The following is a 17,095-nucleotide window of genomic DNA, read 5'->3' as shown; positions in this document are numbered from 1 at the left end:
TGGTTGTGAACTTATTGCAATATCACCATAACTATTCCACCTGTGTGTGCATGGTTATAATTCTGAAGTGCAAAATAGCTTAGGCTACAGCACAAATATTTCCATAAAAATAAGCAAGTTTGACCTCTGGTTTTATTTTGAAAGTGCACCTGATTGATGCATTTAAAAGTTAAAATATACAAACATTTCTTAAATTCTTACAAAACACCCACCCACTTTTTAAAATTGTTAGTTTGGAATGGGAGAATGCATTAGTTTTGTTACACGCATTCTCCCATTCCTCTTCTGTCACACAGTGACAAGCGCCAAATCCCCCGCAGTGTTGAAGAGATCAGTCATCCCCCTCACTTTTGATAAGGTAAAAAGCCTTTTAGGTACGCCAAATAATAACCTATAGGTTTACGCTAGCCTATGTAAAACTCCCCATTAACAGCATCACGTCACTAACCACAGCTGCACAATCTCTATTCACTCTGTTGGATATCTGAAGCCAGTTTGTCTACTTAGATACTGTAAATCCTCAAATTATGGCCGGGGTCTTAAGACAAAGTACAGGCCTTTAGGGGCAGGATTGTATTCGAGACAGCCCTTTATTTCTTATGCGAGTTTTATTTTGAGACATGCGTTTCTTGGAGCGGCATACTGGTAGGCCTTCAAAAGCATGACATTTTCGGTTTAGTTTGATATGTAATTACAGTGCATGAAAATGCACTGTACTGTTCTTTCTAGGCTTCTTCTTATTACAGTGCATGAAAATGCACTGTACTGTTATTCCAAGGCTTTTTCTTCTTCTTCTTATTCTTCTTCTTCTAACGCAGTTAATGCAGCTTAAACCGTTTAACGTAGAAACTTCATTCAAACTATGTTAAATGTAACCATGTACTATGAAGTAACATGGTTAGCATAGTTAGCATAATTAGCATGTTAACATGCTAGTTAGCATAACTGCTAAAAATAATTAGCTAAGTTAGCTAAGTCACATGGTTAGCATACTTAGCATTTTAACATTGTTAGCATGCTAGTTAGCATAGTAACTTGGTTAACATTATTATCTTTGTTAATATAGTTAGCATAACTGCTAGCAAACATTAGAGCCATTCCAAGTGTCAGTTATCGTCAACTATCTACCTAAATAATTTAACCATTTAAACTATCCACTTATTTAACCGTTCAATCATTCCAACTATATTAAACCTTATCTACCAAGTAAATTATTTACCTATATAAACTATCCACCTATTTAACTGTTGAGTCATTCCAACTATATTAAACCTCATCTACCTAGCAACCAATATAGTTTGTTTTTACTCTGTATGATATTTGACATCATATTTTTTGCATTTTCATGCACTATATTTCCTTCAGGAAATGCTTTTCTAGTTCTTCTTCTTCTTCTTCTTCTAACGCACTTAATGCAGCTTCAACCGTTTAACGTAGAAACTTCATTCAAACTATGTTACGCAGGTCTTACTTAGGACATGGGTGCTATGTATTTTTCAGCTTTGTAACTTTTATACTTTTTAAACTATTAATTAAAAACTAATCAAAATTTCCCCATTGACTTAACATTATGATTATGACATCACAATACGGCCGTTAAGCAATTAGAATCCTATGGCAGGTGTTCGGGCCACCTGGACCAACTGCCAGTCTCAGGCTTTAAGCATACAAACTGGCCCTATTAAGACTACACATCCTGTTCAACTGCTTCCTCTGCCTAAAACTGTTTCAAAATAAATGTCCTCACTACAATATTTCACTGTTAAACAATTTAACCCTTTAAACTACTGAACTTTTTAACTGTTCAGCCATTGTAACTGTTACTTATCATCAACTATGACTCCTACCCACTGTAGCTAGTTAGCATGGTTAGCATGGTTAGCATGCTAGCATGTTAGCATTTTTAGCAAAACTGTTAAAAATGATTAGCTAAGTTAGCTAAGTAACATGGTTAGTATGCTAGCATGTTAGCATGCTAGTTAGCATTTTTAGCAAAACTGCTAAAAATGATTAGCTAAGTTAGCTAAGTAACGTGGTTAGCATAGTTAGCATGCTAGCGTGTTAGCATGCTAGTTAGCATTTTTAGCAAAACTGTTAAAAATGATTAGCTAAGTTAGCTAAGTAACATAGTTAGCATGCTACCATAGTTAGCATGCTAGCATGTTAGCATGCTAATTAGCATGTTTAGCAAAAAAACTTGGTTAACATTATTATCTTTGATAACATAGTAGCATAACTGCTAGCAAACATTAGGGCCATTCCAACTGTCAGTTATCGTCAATTATCTACCTAAATAATTTAACTATTTAAATTATCCACCTATTTAACCGTTCAATCATTCCAACTATATTAAACCTTATCTACCAAGCAAATCATTTAACTATATAAACTATCCACCTATTTAACTGTTCAGTCATTCCAACTAAATTAAACCTCATCTACCTAGTTCAGTCATTCCAACTACATTAAACCTCATCTACCTAGTTCAGTCATTTGAACTATATTAAACCTCATCATGTTGGTTGCCAATTAGCACATCATCTGTTTTAACAATATATTTCACACCATATGTTTTGCATTTTCATGCACTGGTAATTCCCTGGAATTGCGTTTTCTAGTTTACTTTTGGACTGTTTGATTATATTGTTAAATGTTCGGACTGATGGGCACTGAAATCTGGGGAGGTATTTGATGATCACTATTACGTTCCATGTAGTTGAAAGAGTGTCGGGATTTCAAACAAACCATCGGCTTTCATCGTTCATTGAGCGTCTCTTGGTGCTGTAATGGAAACCTTATTGCGTAGCCAAGTAGCCTATTGAGTTATTTTTAAATTATGCATGATTTACTTTTTATTAATTTCGTAGGCTGGCTTTATTTTGTTATATAGAAGTATCTAAATAACCTGTTAAAATGTACCAGAATTCAGGAAATTGCATCTAGTCCAAAAATTTTTTTCTGGGGGAGGACCCCCATACACCCCCTCTGAAATGTCCCACCCACTTTCACAATGCCTCCGACGACGCCCATGGTCCTAGTAGTAGGCTAGATCCTTTTGATACCAATGTTCATTTAACTCTGGGACCCTACAGCACCGCAGACGTTCAATGAACGCATGAAAGCGGATGGTTTGTTTGAAATCCCGACACTCTTTCAACTACATGGAACGTAATAGTGATCACATACGGTATAATGCTGAATGAGCCAAACAAAAACTTCCGCAGCAAAATTTTGGTTGGCCCCACCAAATCTCACTCCAAGGTTTTTTGAAAAGTTGGCAGCCCTGTATCAACACTTTCAAGTGCGAAATCAGAAACAATCCCTCTGTGGTAAATTTGCCTTCAGCTACGTTTTCATGTAGCTACTGTAGTGCTAATGTCCACTTCAGTCAGCTAGCTAACTTCAATTTACAACATAAGCCCACCTTTGGCTAGGGAACATGCTTGATTGAACATCCAAAACAATCCCAATATCCTTGACATCTAAAATACACCTAGATAAATGTATATTAATGGGAGACATTTCTCTGTTGATGGCGGGGATTTAGCTCTGGTGATGGCTTATATTAGATCATGACAGCTAGCTAGCTACCTCAAGCACAAAACATACTGTAAATAATCATGCAAACATACCTGTAGCTCGTTTTTCTCCTCCTCTGTCATTTTCTTCTTTCTGTTTTCGGCACCAGAGGGATACGTCCTTTTTTGTGACTTGTCTTAACATTGCCGTCTCTGTCTATGCGCGTGACTCAAAGGCTGGCAGACACAGTAGAGGTAGGCAGGCATGTTTATCATGAAATCAGAATTTTCTTGTTTTGAATTATTAATTGTTTCATTTATTCATTCATTGATGTCACTTGTTTACGTTATTTATTATGTAAAAAAAAAAAAAAGAAACTCGATTGGGGGGCCCCTGGTAGTAGGGGCCCCAAGCAGCCGCTTAGTTCGCTTATGCCTCGGGCCGGCCCTGCCTTGTAGTGAAGTGAAGCTGAAGCGCTGCGCAGGAGACTGCGGCTCATGGTATTAGGTAACTTCAAATCAGCGCGATTTACCCTTATCCTTACCCTTACCCCGGAAATGTTGAGTACACCAAAGTTTTATGATGTTGGGCAATTTGTGTAATTGAGCTAATTAGCATAAATTAGCATAATCACCTATATTGATCATATTATAAGAGCTGCTGGGTCAAAATGGATAATGTTAGTATGTTTTTTGGGGTTACTGGAGATGTTAAGTCCATATCTGACATTTTCAAGATTCAAAATCACTATTTAAACTTGGTTTGGTCACGTTTTTACTCTCATTAAGCTGATTTTGCTGAGTTTTGGGGGGCGATTTAGATGGATTTTTGAAGGATAAAAATGTTTTTCTGAATTCCACAATAATTTGGGAAATAGCTATTCACTGGCCCTCTGCTGTGACTCACAATTGAGTAACAAAGGGAAGAACTAGCCTCTACTACTCCTCACTGTCCTCATCCGTTGTCCTGACGCCATCTTCTCCAGACTCTTCATCCCTGTCCTTCTGCTCTTTTTGCTGTGTAAATATATTGCCACATGTAACATCACTGCCTTTGCAGAAACAATAATTAGTACAGGCCAGGCCTGCAGCTGCACTTTCCAGATACATAACACAGTTTTAACCCAGCTTTGCAGTTACAGCTGATAACATCTAACAAATGAGGAGGAGCAACAGGACTTGAATCGAGGGTGGGCAAGTTCCTCTCCTTTCTTCATACCTGTCTTCTAACTCCCTCCAAACGCGGCGATATCCACAGCCGGTGGATTAGGACGGTCTGCTGCTTTCCAAAGCAGCACCTGTAGATGGGCACGTTTTCCATGGAGGAGCAAGTTGCATTCTGTAGGAGACAGTGTCTTCAGTGCTGGAGGAGCCGGGAGTGGGAGACCTCACCACCAGGCATGAATTACTGCACGGGCCTACCGGGCCCGGCCCAGGGGCCCAAGGGGTCAGGGGGCCCTGAAGCCCAAGCCTTTGCATGAAATCATTGCCTCAATATCAACACATCAAGATGTAGGCTATGAATCTGATTGAATTTAGTATTGGCCATCCCCAAAATGCACCAGAATACAGGAAATCACATCAAACAAATTAAAACATTTCTGAGGGAGGACCCCCAAACATATGCAACAATTAATGGGGGGCCCTTAATACATCTGGGCCCAGGGGCCCGAAAGTTCATAATCCGTCCATGCTCACCGCTAGGTGGAGGCCCAAGCAAAAGGATCCGAAGAGAACCCTTGTAAGGGGTACTAAAAAGCTTACAGAGGCCTTCAGTAGAAGCCGCAGGAGGAGACCAGCCATCGCCTGGGCCTAGCTACGGGAGAAATGCTTGCCTGAAGAGGGTTTTGATGCAGTGGCCATGGCGGAGAAGGACTTCAAGCGACTGGGAGAGCGGCCTTGGAAAATCAGGTAGTGACGCTGGCCTGGGCGCTGACTTCACCGAGAGAAGACCTGGAGCCCCTGCCCCTGCCGGGCAGCTTTAGGCTGAGGTTGGCGGTGGCCCTGGCTGCGGAGCAGAGCTTGAGGATGGACGGTTGGTGGAGCCTATTCGAGTCGGGCCTGTTCGCCGGTGCTCTTTAGAAAAATAAGGGGTAAAAAAAGTTTGTTGTGTGAAATCCGATGCCACGAGCCAGAGAGAAGGTCTAGGCCTTGGCACGATCATGGCGGAGTGGAGCGGCTGGAACAGCGGAGGACAGCTCTGCGACAAGGCAGCAGAGGAGGGACACCAACGTCGGTAGCTGTAGCCTGATTGCGCAGCGTGGTCCGGCTGTGATGGAGCTGGAGTCTGCTGCCCCGACTGGCGAGACGACAGAGGTGCAGTGCCAGTTACGGTGCTCAGCTCCGGGGAGTCTGTGGCAGTGGAGGCTAGGCCCCGCCAGGTGTTGGAGGAACATTGCGGTGGTGCACACTGCGAAAGTGCGATCTGAGGGCGTTCTCTGAAGGGAGCTGGGGACGAGAGGCGACAGACCAGGTGACTGCTAGCACGCCCCGCATTGGGCAGCTGGTGGTTGTGGTTCCCCAGGGTGAGTAGGGCTCTTGCGGTGTGTGCACCCCACCTGCTGTGTGGCAGTGCCAGAGACTAATTGCTGGACTGAATGTGGGAACGCCCGCGCCGAGGATGGCAATGGCTTGTTGGGGGAGCTGTACAACGCCAGCGTGCTGGACTGTGCTTGAGATTCCCACGATGTTTCGTGCTGGGGATTCTGGGAGAACTGAATGATCATCTCAATACCAATGTTTCCCAAAAGGCTTGTCCCAAGGAGAACAGTATTACCTTAAACACACATGAGGAAACTGAACAGTCCAATCAGTAGACTACGATAAGCTAGCTCCAGGCATCAACCAGACAGCTGAATGTGGTAGAGTTGTAATAGAAATAGTAGGCCTAAACTATAGGCTAATATGCATAAAGTGTGCTATCATACAGTCATCAGACAGTCAGTATTCTCTCTTTTTTTATCAGGATATAAAATAATACAGATATATTATATTGTAATCCTCTGGTGTTCTAAGGTAGGCTATTGAAATGTCTAGCCCCCCCCCCCTCCAAAAAAAGAAAAATCAAGGTTTGTATCAAACCGTGGGTCAAAAATCGTGATACGAATCGAATTGTTAGGTTGGTGTATCGTTACAGCCCGACTGTATATCGCTACAGACCTATCCTCCAAAAATACCAAAAAACTCAGCAAAATCAGCTTAATGAGAGTAAAAATGTGATCAAACCAAGTTTAAATAGTGATTTTGAATCTTGATAATGTCAGATATGGACTCAGCATCTCCAGTAACCCCTAAAAACATACTAACATTGTCAATTTTGGCCAAGCAGCTCTTATAATATGATCAATATACTATTATGCTAATTTATGCTAATGAGCTCAATTACACAAATTGCCCAACATATTCAAATTAGCATCCGGCAGTTTCTGCATGCTGGGAACCCATACTATGTATTTCCATCATAAAACTTTGGTGTACTCAACATTTCCGGGTCCACAATGGGACTCTATGGGCTGTCCACTGGACTATTATAGGCTACTTCACATTACAAGATCTGTAAGAGATGATCCGCAGCACTGAAGTGAGACATTATTTAACTCTTTGTGTAGCGCATGTAAGTGCTTTTTTCCCCATTTCAACCTGAATATTGGTGGGGACATTTCAGCAGGCATGTGCAGAGAAGGGGGGCTACAGGGACTCTAGCACCTGCCCTTTTGCCCCTTTGATGTCCACGTGCCCTTTTGACAAGACCCGTTTTTTACTTTTTAAATATTGTAATACTTCCGCTAGTTCCAACGTGAATATTCGCTAAAATGTCTCATTAATAGTTTGTGAAATTAGAAATGCCTCGCGGCCACCAATCCGTGACGTCATACATTCAGTGAACTCTCAGAAGGTGCACGCAGGCACAGTGCTGCAGAAGACGTTTGGGAGCACGGTAAGGTCACTTGGCAGTTAGCCTATCTGAACATGCAATAGTATTCAGCTTAGAGATAGAGAATAAAATGTTTAAAGTTGTTTCATGTTTAATGAAGTAGCCTAGGCTATCAAACCCGTTTTAACCATGTCATGGTCCATCCATTTCAATAACCTGGCTTCGAAAATCTAAGGCTGAACGTTCATAACATATTCTGTTTAGGTTACTATTTTATAGTTGCTTAGGTTAGTAGACCTAGTTCATAAAACAGAGTAGGCAAACCTTTTCTAAATCGTCATAAGCCGACGACATAGGCTACTGTAGTTGTTTAACTAACCCAACTCCACACGTCGTTCTGTTTACAGTAGGCTACATTAGGCCTACGCGTCATTTCACTCAGTGGCCACACGCACAGCACGTGAATCTGCAAGACACCAGCTTGCTAATGGTGGTAGTTCACTGTGATAAACATTAAAATTATAGCCTGACAAGCCAGACTAGGCAATGACATATTTGCTGCCGCTAGGGTGCGTCTAGATTTCTAGGCTATTAAAGGGAAACCAGGCAAGCCTGATGCTTTTTCTCTACAAAACTCCCCCTCGCTCGGTCTGAAGCTCTTTTCCTTTTCTTTGCGTCTTCCGTCAAGGGTTTTCGCTGCTTCTTCGCCGGCTCTGCCATTATACACACGTTTGCAACAATCTCTAGCATTTCGTTAGCCTGCCTCTGTGCTGTAAACTGATCCTGCTTCGGTCGGCGGGTAGGATACACCGAACTTGCAAGTGGGATATTCTTCCTACAGGCAGTAGGGACGGGCGAGAGACCCTTCATTCGCCCTGTAATGAGTCATTTAACCATATACCAACTTACGAAGATGATTAATTAACACGAAAACGTTGCCTGGTGTCCCTTTAAAATTAGCTTTGAATTTAATCAATAAGATAAGATAAGATAAGATAAGACTTTATTGATCCCACAGCTGGGAAATTTACTTGTCACAACAGCCCAGTAGTATTTAAATAGAGAGTAAGAAAGTTGTATACAGTATGCCCAGCATACAAGCACACCTAAAAAACAAAAAATCACACAGTGATTGCAACACGCCTTAGGGTTTCACCAATACTTTGAGGCAGAGTGAACCAATATAGTGAATAAAAAAGCTTCACATCACATGTACAGTGGAAAATGCACATATTAATAATGAAGTTCAGACACTACATTAACATTACAAACTTTCATGACAATAGTGTTATACATTCTGATGGCAGATGGAATAAAAGACCTGCGAAAACGCTCCTTATTACATGATGGGTGAAGTAGTCTGTTACTAAAAGAACTGCTTTGCGCAGCCACTGTCCCATGGAGCGGATGAGAGGAATTGGCCATGATGGATGCCAATTTGTCCAACATCCTCCTCTCCCCAACCACCTCAACAGGCTCTAGTTGGCAGCCCAGGACAGAGCCGGCCCTTTTCACCAGCTTATTTAGTCTCTTCCTGTCCCTCTCAGAAAACCCACTACCCCAACAGACTACAGCATAAAAAATAGCTGACGCCACAACTGTGTCATAAAAAGTCCTTAATAATGACCTGCACACACCAAAAGACCTCAGTCTTCTCAGCAAGTGACTTTGGCCCTTCTTGTACAGGGCATCTGTGTTTTGGACAATAAGATGTCGCCTTATAGCCTATGATCTCTGTGTAGACAATAGCCTAATGAAAACTGAAAAGACCTATCTGTCTGTGCCCTGGCTACAGTAGGCCTACAGTACATGCACTCCTATTGAATTTTCAGAACCAAGGAGAGAAATGAGAAAAATGTGTTACAGAGAAAAATGAGAAAAATGTGAGCTCTTTAAATCTGAGCTACCCCATCATGCTGACTTGGCAAAGAGAAACTTCTGAATTCTAGACAGAGGGGAAGCATGGGTAAAGGCAAGGGAGAGGCAGCTGAAATTGAGCAATCCAAAAGAAGCTACCGCACAAAAAAACAAGCCCAACAAAAACACCAACTCTTTTTGTTAAAAAACTAGTTGAATTAGCGTAAACAGTTGAGCGTGAGTTGAAATTACTATTTTAAATCTATACTTTAACACTGAAAATGTTACACTTTTGATTGAACCTTCTTTTATTGCTTTCAAGGTACTTTGAATGGTGCTGATACGTGTTGAATACTAAATCTTGCCCTTTCCTACTGAACTTTAACAGGACAATTCTGAAGATTTTTAAATGTATGACAATTAACCTTCTGAGTTGATTTGACTAACAATGTAGTATTATAAAAGGCTCTGCCGTGATGGTCTTAACCATGCAGTATAGGCTGCACCTAATAAAAACAGTTTGTTTCATATTGCAGTATATTAATAGAACAAACTTAGAATGGATGTAGATTTAATTGTAGCTTTATTTGAACTTTATTTAATTGTAGCTTTATTTGAAGTCAATAGACAATAAAGCATCATATTCATTATCACATTTACATTCACTTTCTTCTCTCACATCTTGTGCACTACTTCTAATGTGAAGTCCACTTCTTCTCTCCATTCCGATCAACTTCCAGGACACCATCATCACGCAAAAATACACGGCAACGACAATCTTCACACGCATTATAAGAGCTAGTTGACCAACAAGGTTTGTCACCCTTTGTGTACATGACAAAGTTGCAGTCTTGCTGCATAACAAGGCGGTGTGCCTCTTGATTACCATCAGTTTTTGAGGACCAGATTGGACGCCAGCCATAGATGACAAAGTTGCCATCTTCCTACAGACAAAGAAAATATCCCTTTGTGAAGGAAACACCCGTCTTGCATTACATTAGCAGATTGAAGTTAACACAATATTTGAAATCTATACCTGAAAGATATAGCCTTGTATTGTTGATTGTTAGAAATCAGGAAGTCACCCTTACGGAGCTCATCATTGGTGGACAGAAAGTTCCTGCTCATGATGCTCACTGTTTGAAGGAACACAATTACCTCAGTGCTATTTTACAAAAATACAGTAGAATCAATAATTCCCAAATAAGACACTAGCTCAAACCAGGTGTAATTCGGATGAAACCTCTTTGCAAATGCATTTCAAATCAACTGAACCACAACAATAATATAAGAGGCTATTCATTAAATCTTTATCAACAGTAATGACGACTATGATATGCTCTATTTATGTTGGTGCCACTTTAGAGATAGACTGAATGCTTGTCAGTTTAAGATTTCAAATTGCTGTGCAACAGGTCTAATTGTAATGAAAGCTCTGCTGTTTGGTGCTAGTGTGCGGCACTTTTGCACAGAATAAACCTCTATGTTAACTTTTGTACAACTTCAAGGCTAAATTCAGCAAGGATACCTAAAAAAAACATTCTTAAGTGGTCTACCAGCCAGGTACAGTGGGAATGAGTTTATTTCTTGTTAACATTATTTTTCTTAAACTCTGGGACCAAGGCTACAAGAAAATGCCACTTTTGTTGGGGGGGGGGGTCTTTTTTCTTTCAGTAGAACACAGTATCTCATGTCAAAGTTAGATAACTGACTTTTAAACTGGCGCCTCAACCATTTGGTAGAGGTTCAAAGAAATTGAATGGGAGGGTCCTTTGAAAAAATAAATCCCAGATTTTTCATACTACAGCCTAATAGAGCAAGATAAAACAAAAACATAATTTTTTCATCACTTTTAACATAGTGTGCCAGTTAAAGGGTTAAGTAAATTTCCCATTGAAATGAATGATTTTATGGATATATACAGTATGTACGCATAATACATTTTGGTCTGTACCATGAAGGGAAAACTGATTCAACTATATAAAACAAATATTTTCTGAAAGCTTAGACTCTCAGGATGTGATCTAACATGCCATAACACATGTCCCACCCTCCTTATTAGTATGCTGCCCATGCATAATACATTGGGTATTGGTAAATAGTATTAATTTATGGCTAATATCTTTTTGGGCTGTACCATTTAGGGAAAACTGATTCAACCACCTAAACCATATATTTTCTGAAAGCACCTTCAGGATGTGATCTAACATAGGTTTTGACCTTTCTCACTCTCCCCGTTACTTTGCTGCCCGTTCATAATACATAGTGTATGAGTAAATTGGGTACATGGCTGATACCTTTGGGTCTGTGCCATTTAGAAAAACTGGTTCAACCATATATTTTCTGAAAGCTTATACCGTCAGGATGTGATCGAACATGACATAAAACATGTCCTGCCCTCCTCATCAGTATGCTGCCCATGCATAACACATTGTGTATTGGTAAATTGGTAAATAAGTGTATGGCTGATACATTTTGGGCTGTACCATGAAGGGAAAACTAATTAAACCACCTAAACAATATGGGTCATTTCACGTCAATTCAACCAGGGCCCACGCACTTAGTAATAATAATAATAATAATAATAATAATAAAGCTTTATTTGTATAGCACCTTTCATACACAGAATGCAGCTCAAAGTGCTTTACATTTGAAGCATGTAACACAATAATAGTCAGTCAGTCATTATCAATCACTTTTCTTTGCTGTTTATGTTATACTCAGCAACATATAAAAAATATAGAAAATTACGTCATAAGACTGGCAGCCTTAACCCTCTTACCCCCCCCACAAGCACGCCATATGGCAACTGTGGCAAGGAAAAACTCCCATATTCCAGGAAGAAACCTTGAGCAGAACCTGACTTAATAGGGGAGCCCATCTGCTTCTGGCTGGCTGTGCCCTCAATAGTAGCAGATGTAGAATAATCTGAAAATGTAGTCTACAGGATAAGATGAGTTAACTAAAAGCTTTCCTGTACAGGTATGTTTTCAGATCTTTTTTAAAAATATTTACTGAACTCGCCTGCTTGATGTACAGAGGCAGGGTGTTCCATAGTTTGGGGGCATAATGGATAAACGCAGCTTCTCCACTTTGTTTGTGGAGCACTTTGGGTAATGCGATTAAAAGATTAGAGTTGGATGATCTAAGTTTCCTTTGTGGTTGATAAGATATTAAAAGCTCAGAGATATATGAAGGTGCTATGCCATTCAGAGCTTTGTAAGTAATTAACATAACCTTAAAATCAATTCTATAGGAAATAGGGAGCCAGTGCAGTTCAGCCAACACAGGGGTGATGTGTTCTCTCTTCTTAGTCTTAGTTAAAAGTCTAGCCGCCCAGAGTTCTGTATGAGTGCCAATTTCTTTAGATGTTTTTGGGAAGACCAGTGAAAAGTGCATTGCAGTAGTCTAACCTGCTAGTGATAAAGGCGTGAATTAGTTTTTCTGCATCTTGTTGAGTTAAAAAGGGCGCACTTTGGCAATGTTTCTCAAGTGGAAATAGGCTGTCTGAGTAACTTTACTGATATGGGGCTTAAAACTTAACTCTGCATCTAAGATGACACCGAGGCTTGTTACTTTTGGTTTGACCTGGTGTGCCAAGTTCCCCAGATTACTAAGAATAATATCTCGCTTTAGTTTTGGTCCAACCAGAAGTACCTCTGTTTTGTCATCATTTAGTTTCAAAAAGTTTTTGCTCATCCACTGATTAATGGAGGTTAGGCATGCAGTGAGGGAGCAAAGGCCATCTGGGTTAGTTGGCTCCACAGAAAGATACAATTGGGTATCATCTATGTAGCTGTGGAAGTTTACATTATGCTGACTTATGGCGTTTCCCAATGGAAGCATATATAGAAAAAATAGCAGGGGACCAAGGCAGCTCCCCTGGGCCACACCAAAAGGCAAGTCATGTTTTCAGATACATGATCTCCTAGACTGATATAAAAAAATCTCTGCCAGTAATGTAGGTTTGAAACCAGTTTAGAGCATTATCAGAGAGACCCACCCACTTCAGCAAAAGGCGGTGAATTAGGATGCTATGATCAATGGTGTCAAATGCCGCACTCAAATCCAGAAGAATAAGGATTGAGACTTTGTTTGAGTCGGTAGCTAGTCTGAGATCATTGACTATCTTTACTAGAGCCGTTTCTGTGCTGTGATTTGATCTAAAACCTGATTGGAATTTTTCAAGGATACTGTTTTCGTTGAGGAAGGTATTTAACTGATTGCAAACAACTTTTTCAAGTACTTTGCTCAAAAACGATAGATTTGATATAGGCCTGTAGTTGCTCAGATTGGTATGGTCAAGATTTGACTTTTTAAGTAAAGGTTTCACAACAGCGGTTTTAAAAGCAGTTGGAAATATACCTGTTTCTAATGAGGTATTTATTACCTTGAGAAAAAAAAGGAGCTAAGCCATCATATACTTTTTTGAGGAATGTAGTAGGGATTGGATCTAAAACACATGATGAGGAGCCGGTTTGAGTTATAATTTTACCAAGCTCAGATTGAGTAATAGTGCTAAAGGACCTTAATTTTGGGGGGCTGTTTTTGGGTGTACTATCAAACATATTACTTGTGTTACCAATAGCCTCCCTTATAGAAATGACTTTGTTTTTGAAGAAGTCTGCAAATTCTTTGCATCTTAGAGAGGATGCCTGACTGAGTGCATCAAAAGGTGTTTGATGCAATAGCCTATCAATGGTAGAGAACAACACCCTAGAGTTTCCACTGTTTTCAGCAATTACCTTAGAGAAGTGGTTCCTCCTCTCATTCCGAATAGCTCTATTATAATTAGCAATTTTTTCTTTTAGAATGGCACGGTGAACCTGTAACTTAGTTTTTCTCCATGTTCTCTCAGCTTTCCTACATGATCTTTTTAGATCATGGATATTTTCGTTCATCCAAGGTGTCAGTTTGCTACAGGGCCTTTTTTTAGTCTTAAAGGGTGCCACTCTGTCAAGCAGAGCGCCTAATTCACGATTAAGAGCCTCTACCATTTGATCAATGGGATGATGTAAAATATCTAAATTTATGGAGTCTATAAGAGCTATGACTTAAACAAATGAGGTCTAAAACAAATGACCATGGCCCATATGGTTTACCACAGGTTACTCTACACAACCACAGGTGGCACTGTGGTAACTCTATATAAAACATATTGATCTCAATGGTGCATTTTGCCCATGTCAGGGTAGAAAATGAAAAAGAAAGATTTGCATAAGACAAGTCAAATTGGTGTTTTTAAAAAGAAGGGATCATGGAGAATAAAGAAAAAAATATTTTAAAAAATCTGTATTCCCACAAGGTGTTTGGGTGCTCTGAAAATGAGAACCAAAATTAGTAATCCCAAGTAAAAACAGAGATGTCCCAAGCAAGTCCAAGTCAAGTCTTAGCAAGGCATACAAGTACAGATGGCAATGTATAAGTATATATACTTTTTTGATCCCGTGAGGGAAATTTGGTCTCTGCATTTAACCCAATCGGTGAATTAGTGAAACACACTCAGCACACAGTGAACACAGTGAGGTGAAGCACACACTAATCCCGGCGCAGTGAGCTGCCTGCTTCAACGGCGGCACTCAGGGAGCAGTGAGGGGTTAGGTGCCTTGCTCAAGGGCACTTCAGCCGCGGCCCACTGGTCGGGGCTCAAACCGGCAACCCTCCGGTTACAAGTCCAGAGTGCTAACCAGTGGGCCACGGCTGCCCATGCAGATGTACTGACTTGAGACTAGGGCGAAGTACAGCTACTTTGGTGCAGAGATATCACGCAACACATGAGTACCTTGTCTCACTCGCCACAGCACAGATCATTTCTCTAGCCTACTCTTTAAAAACAGCCCCTACAAGATGCTTGACGATTTTGACCTTTTGAAGATCAAAACTTTCTCAGCAACAGAGACATAAAACTGCCCCAACTGGTCCCTGGCAAGTCCATGAAACTACAGTGCATTCTCCTCCAAGCACTTTGGGATGCCTGGAGCCATAGTGCTCAATGTCCCCAAATATGTTGCTGGCTGCACTAAGCCATTACGGCACAAGCTGTTACGGCATTCAAAATGTTATGTAGGCTATAGGCTAAAACCAGCCCTGTTAGGGAGACGTGCAGCTAATCCTCGGCCCCCTCCTCTTCCTTCTAACCTCTGTTGTTGAGACCTTCTCAGCAGAAAGCACATGCTGCTGTACAGAATATACAGCCCCACTCTCCACACACTAATCATATTATGATTGACTTGACGTGCAAATGAGAGATAGAAAACTGCAAATGAAACTGTGATTTCACCCCCTGCGAGCGCTCATATTGTGCACATCAGGATCCGCCACCATAATTCCAAACTATATGTTACTCCTGTCCAAGATCCTTCAGATAGCCTACATTTGATGCCATAGTTTGATAGTTTATATACTGAATGGATATATACTGAATATGCCCGCAGGAGTTAGCCTACAATAACAAGGCTACCATTAATGAACATCTTGATGCCATCAAGGCCTAGCCTGCTCAATACCAGGTGTATAAACATTTATTTACCTTCACATTTCTTGATATTTATGCTTTATTTAAGCTTGATAACGCTGATATGCGTGTAAGTTTGAAATGCCATCAGTCATTGATGATGATTCTGTGATAGTTTCGGTTAGCTCCGTATAGAGCAAATTAAATTGTTTAGGCTATCGAACCCATAGATCGAACCACATCAAAGGGATCAGAGGATCCATCACAATATCACATGATTCAAGTCAGACGACAAACGAGAGCATGTTCAGTGATGTTCATCCCTTTTCCTTTCTCACCGTGACTCGAGTCCACACCTCTGCCATACACTAGCATTTACCAATACCCAATGTATTATGCATGGGCAGCATACTAGTGAGGAGGTTGGGACATGTCTCATGTCATGTTAGATCACATCCTGAGGGTCTAAGCTTTCAGAAAATATATGGTTTATATAGTTGAATCAGTTTTCCCTTTATAGTACAGACCAAAATCTATTGAATTGCATAGCAAGTGCAATTCAGCTTATTTGATATTCATGCTAATGCATGCTTTTTAAACATATATGCTGTGTTTACAGTAGTAGTATACATTTCATACACTTTGTCATGTTTTCTATAGTATTATTTATACAGACCTGACCTCTAACCATAAATTGACAGTACAGGGGTACTGAGCAAATATTTTGTTATTAACATAGTACTCAATTGGTATATATGGCTCCATATGTTTAAATGCAAAACAGTTGGATTTTTTGGTAAGATATGGTGTCTTAAAGTGTCCTCTACCAAACGGTTGAGCTTAATTTGCTATTTATAAACAGAACCCTTGTGACTTTTAAAGTTATGCACTATACTATTGTAAGCAACCAGACATATTTTTTAAGTTACATTTGATTATGGATACTCACAGGAGTTCAATGGTCCCTGTAAGCTTCAGCCTCTGAATGTGGAATCCACAGCCAATGTACTGTAGGTCCTTTTAAAAGTATAGGAGGGGTTTAAAGGGAGGGCTGAGACTGTGATGGGGGTGTGGAAGACATTCACAAAATACTTTGTTGGTAGAATAGAATGAACACAAAGAAATTCTGTTTATTGTCTGTTGTCTATTGTCTTCTCCAGCATGTGTGGGACCGGGTGTTGGACTTGGCAATGTACAGTATAAGGATACAAGGATACAAGGAAGTTTATTGTCACATCACATCAAGGACATGGGTAAATAATACATAATAAAAAATCATAAATAAAAAGTTCTATGGAGATGTGCAAAAGTTGGAGAAAGTCAGATGTAGCTGATGCTGCCACAATCTTTTCAATAATTGAAGGGTTCAGGTGCAAAAGCCTCTAAATGCCA

General features: G+C 40.3%; 1 protein-coding gene across 1 annotated transcript; it reads right to left on the bottom strand.

Annotated features, from left to right (window-relative positions):
* Positions 1-9,861: 9,861 nt before the first annotated feature.
* LOC125299575 (mannose-specific lectin-like) lies at positions 9,862-16,675 on the bottom strand. The gene is given in 4 exon segments (XM_048250900.1): positions 9,862-10,193; positions 10,286-10,294; positions 10,297-10,385; positions 16,653-16,675. Coding segments are annotated over 3 exon segments (339 nt in total). The 5' UTR covers positions 10,378-10,385; positions 16,653-16,675; the 3' UTR covers positions 9,862-9,944.
* Between the last annotated feature and the right edge of the window lie 420 nt (positions 16,676-17,095).

This window comes from Alosa alosa, chromosome 8, assembly GCF_017589495.1.
Source record: "Alosa alosa isolate M-15738 ecotype Scorff River chromosome 8, AALO_Geno_1.1, whole genome shotgun sequence".
Lineage (NCBI taxonomy): Eukaryota > Metazoa > Chordata > Actinopteri > Clupeiformes > Clupeidae > Alosa > Alosa alosa.
The sequence above is the reverse complement of the archived record's forward strand: the minus strand, read 5'-3'. Positions and strand labels throughout refer to the sequence as shown.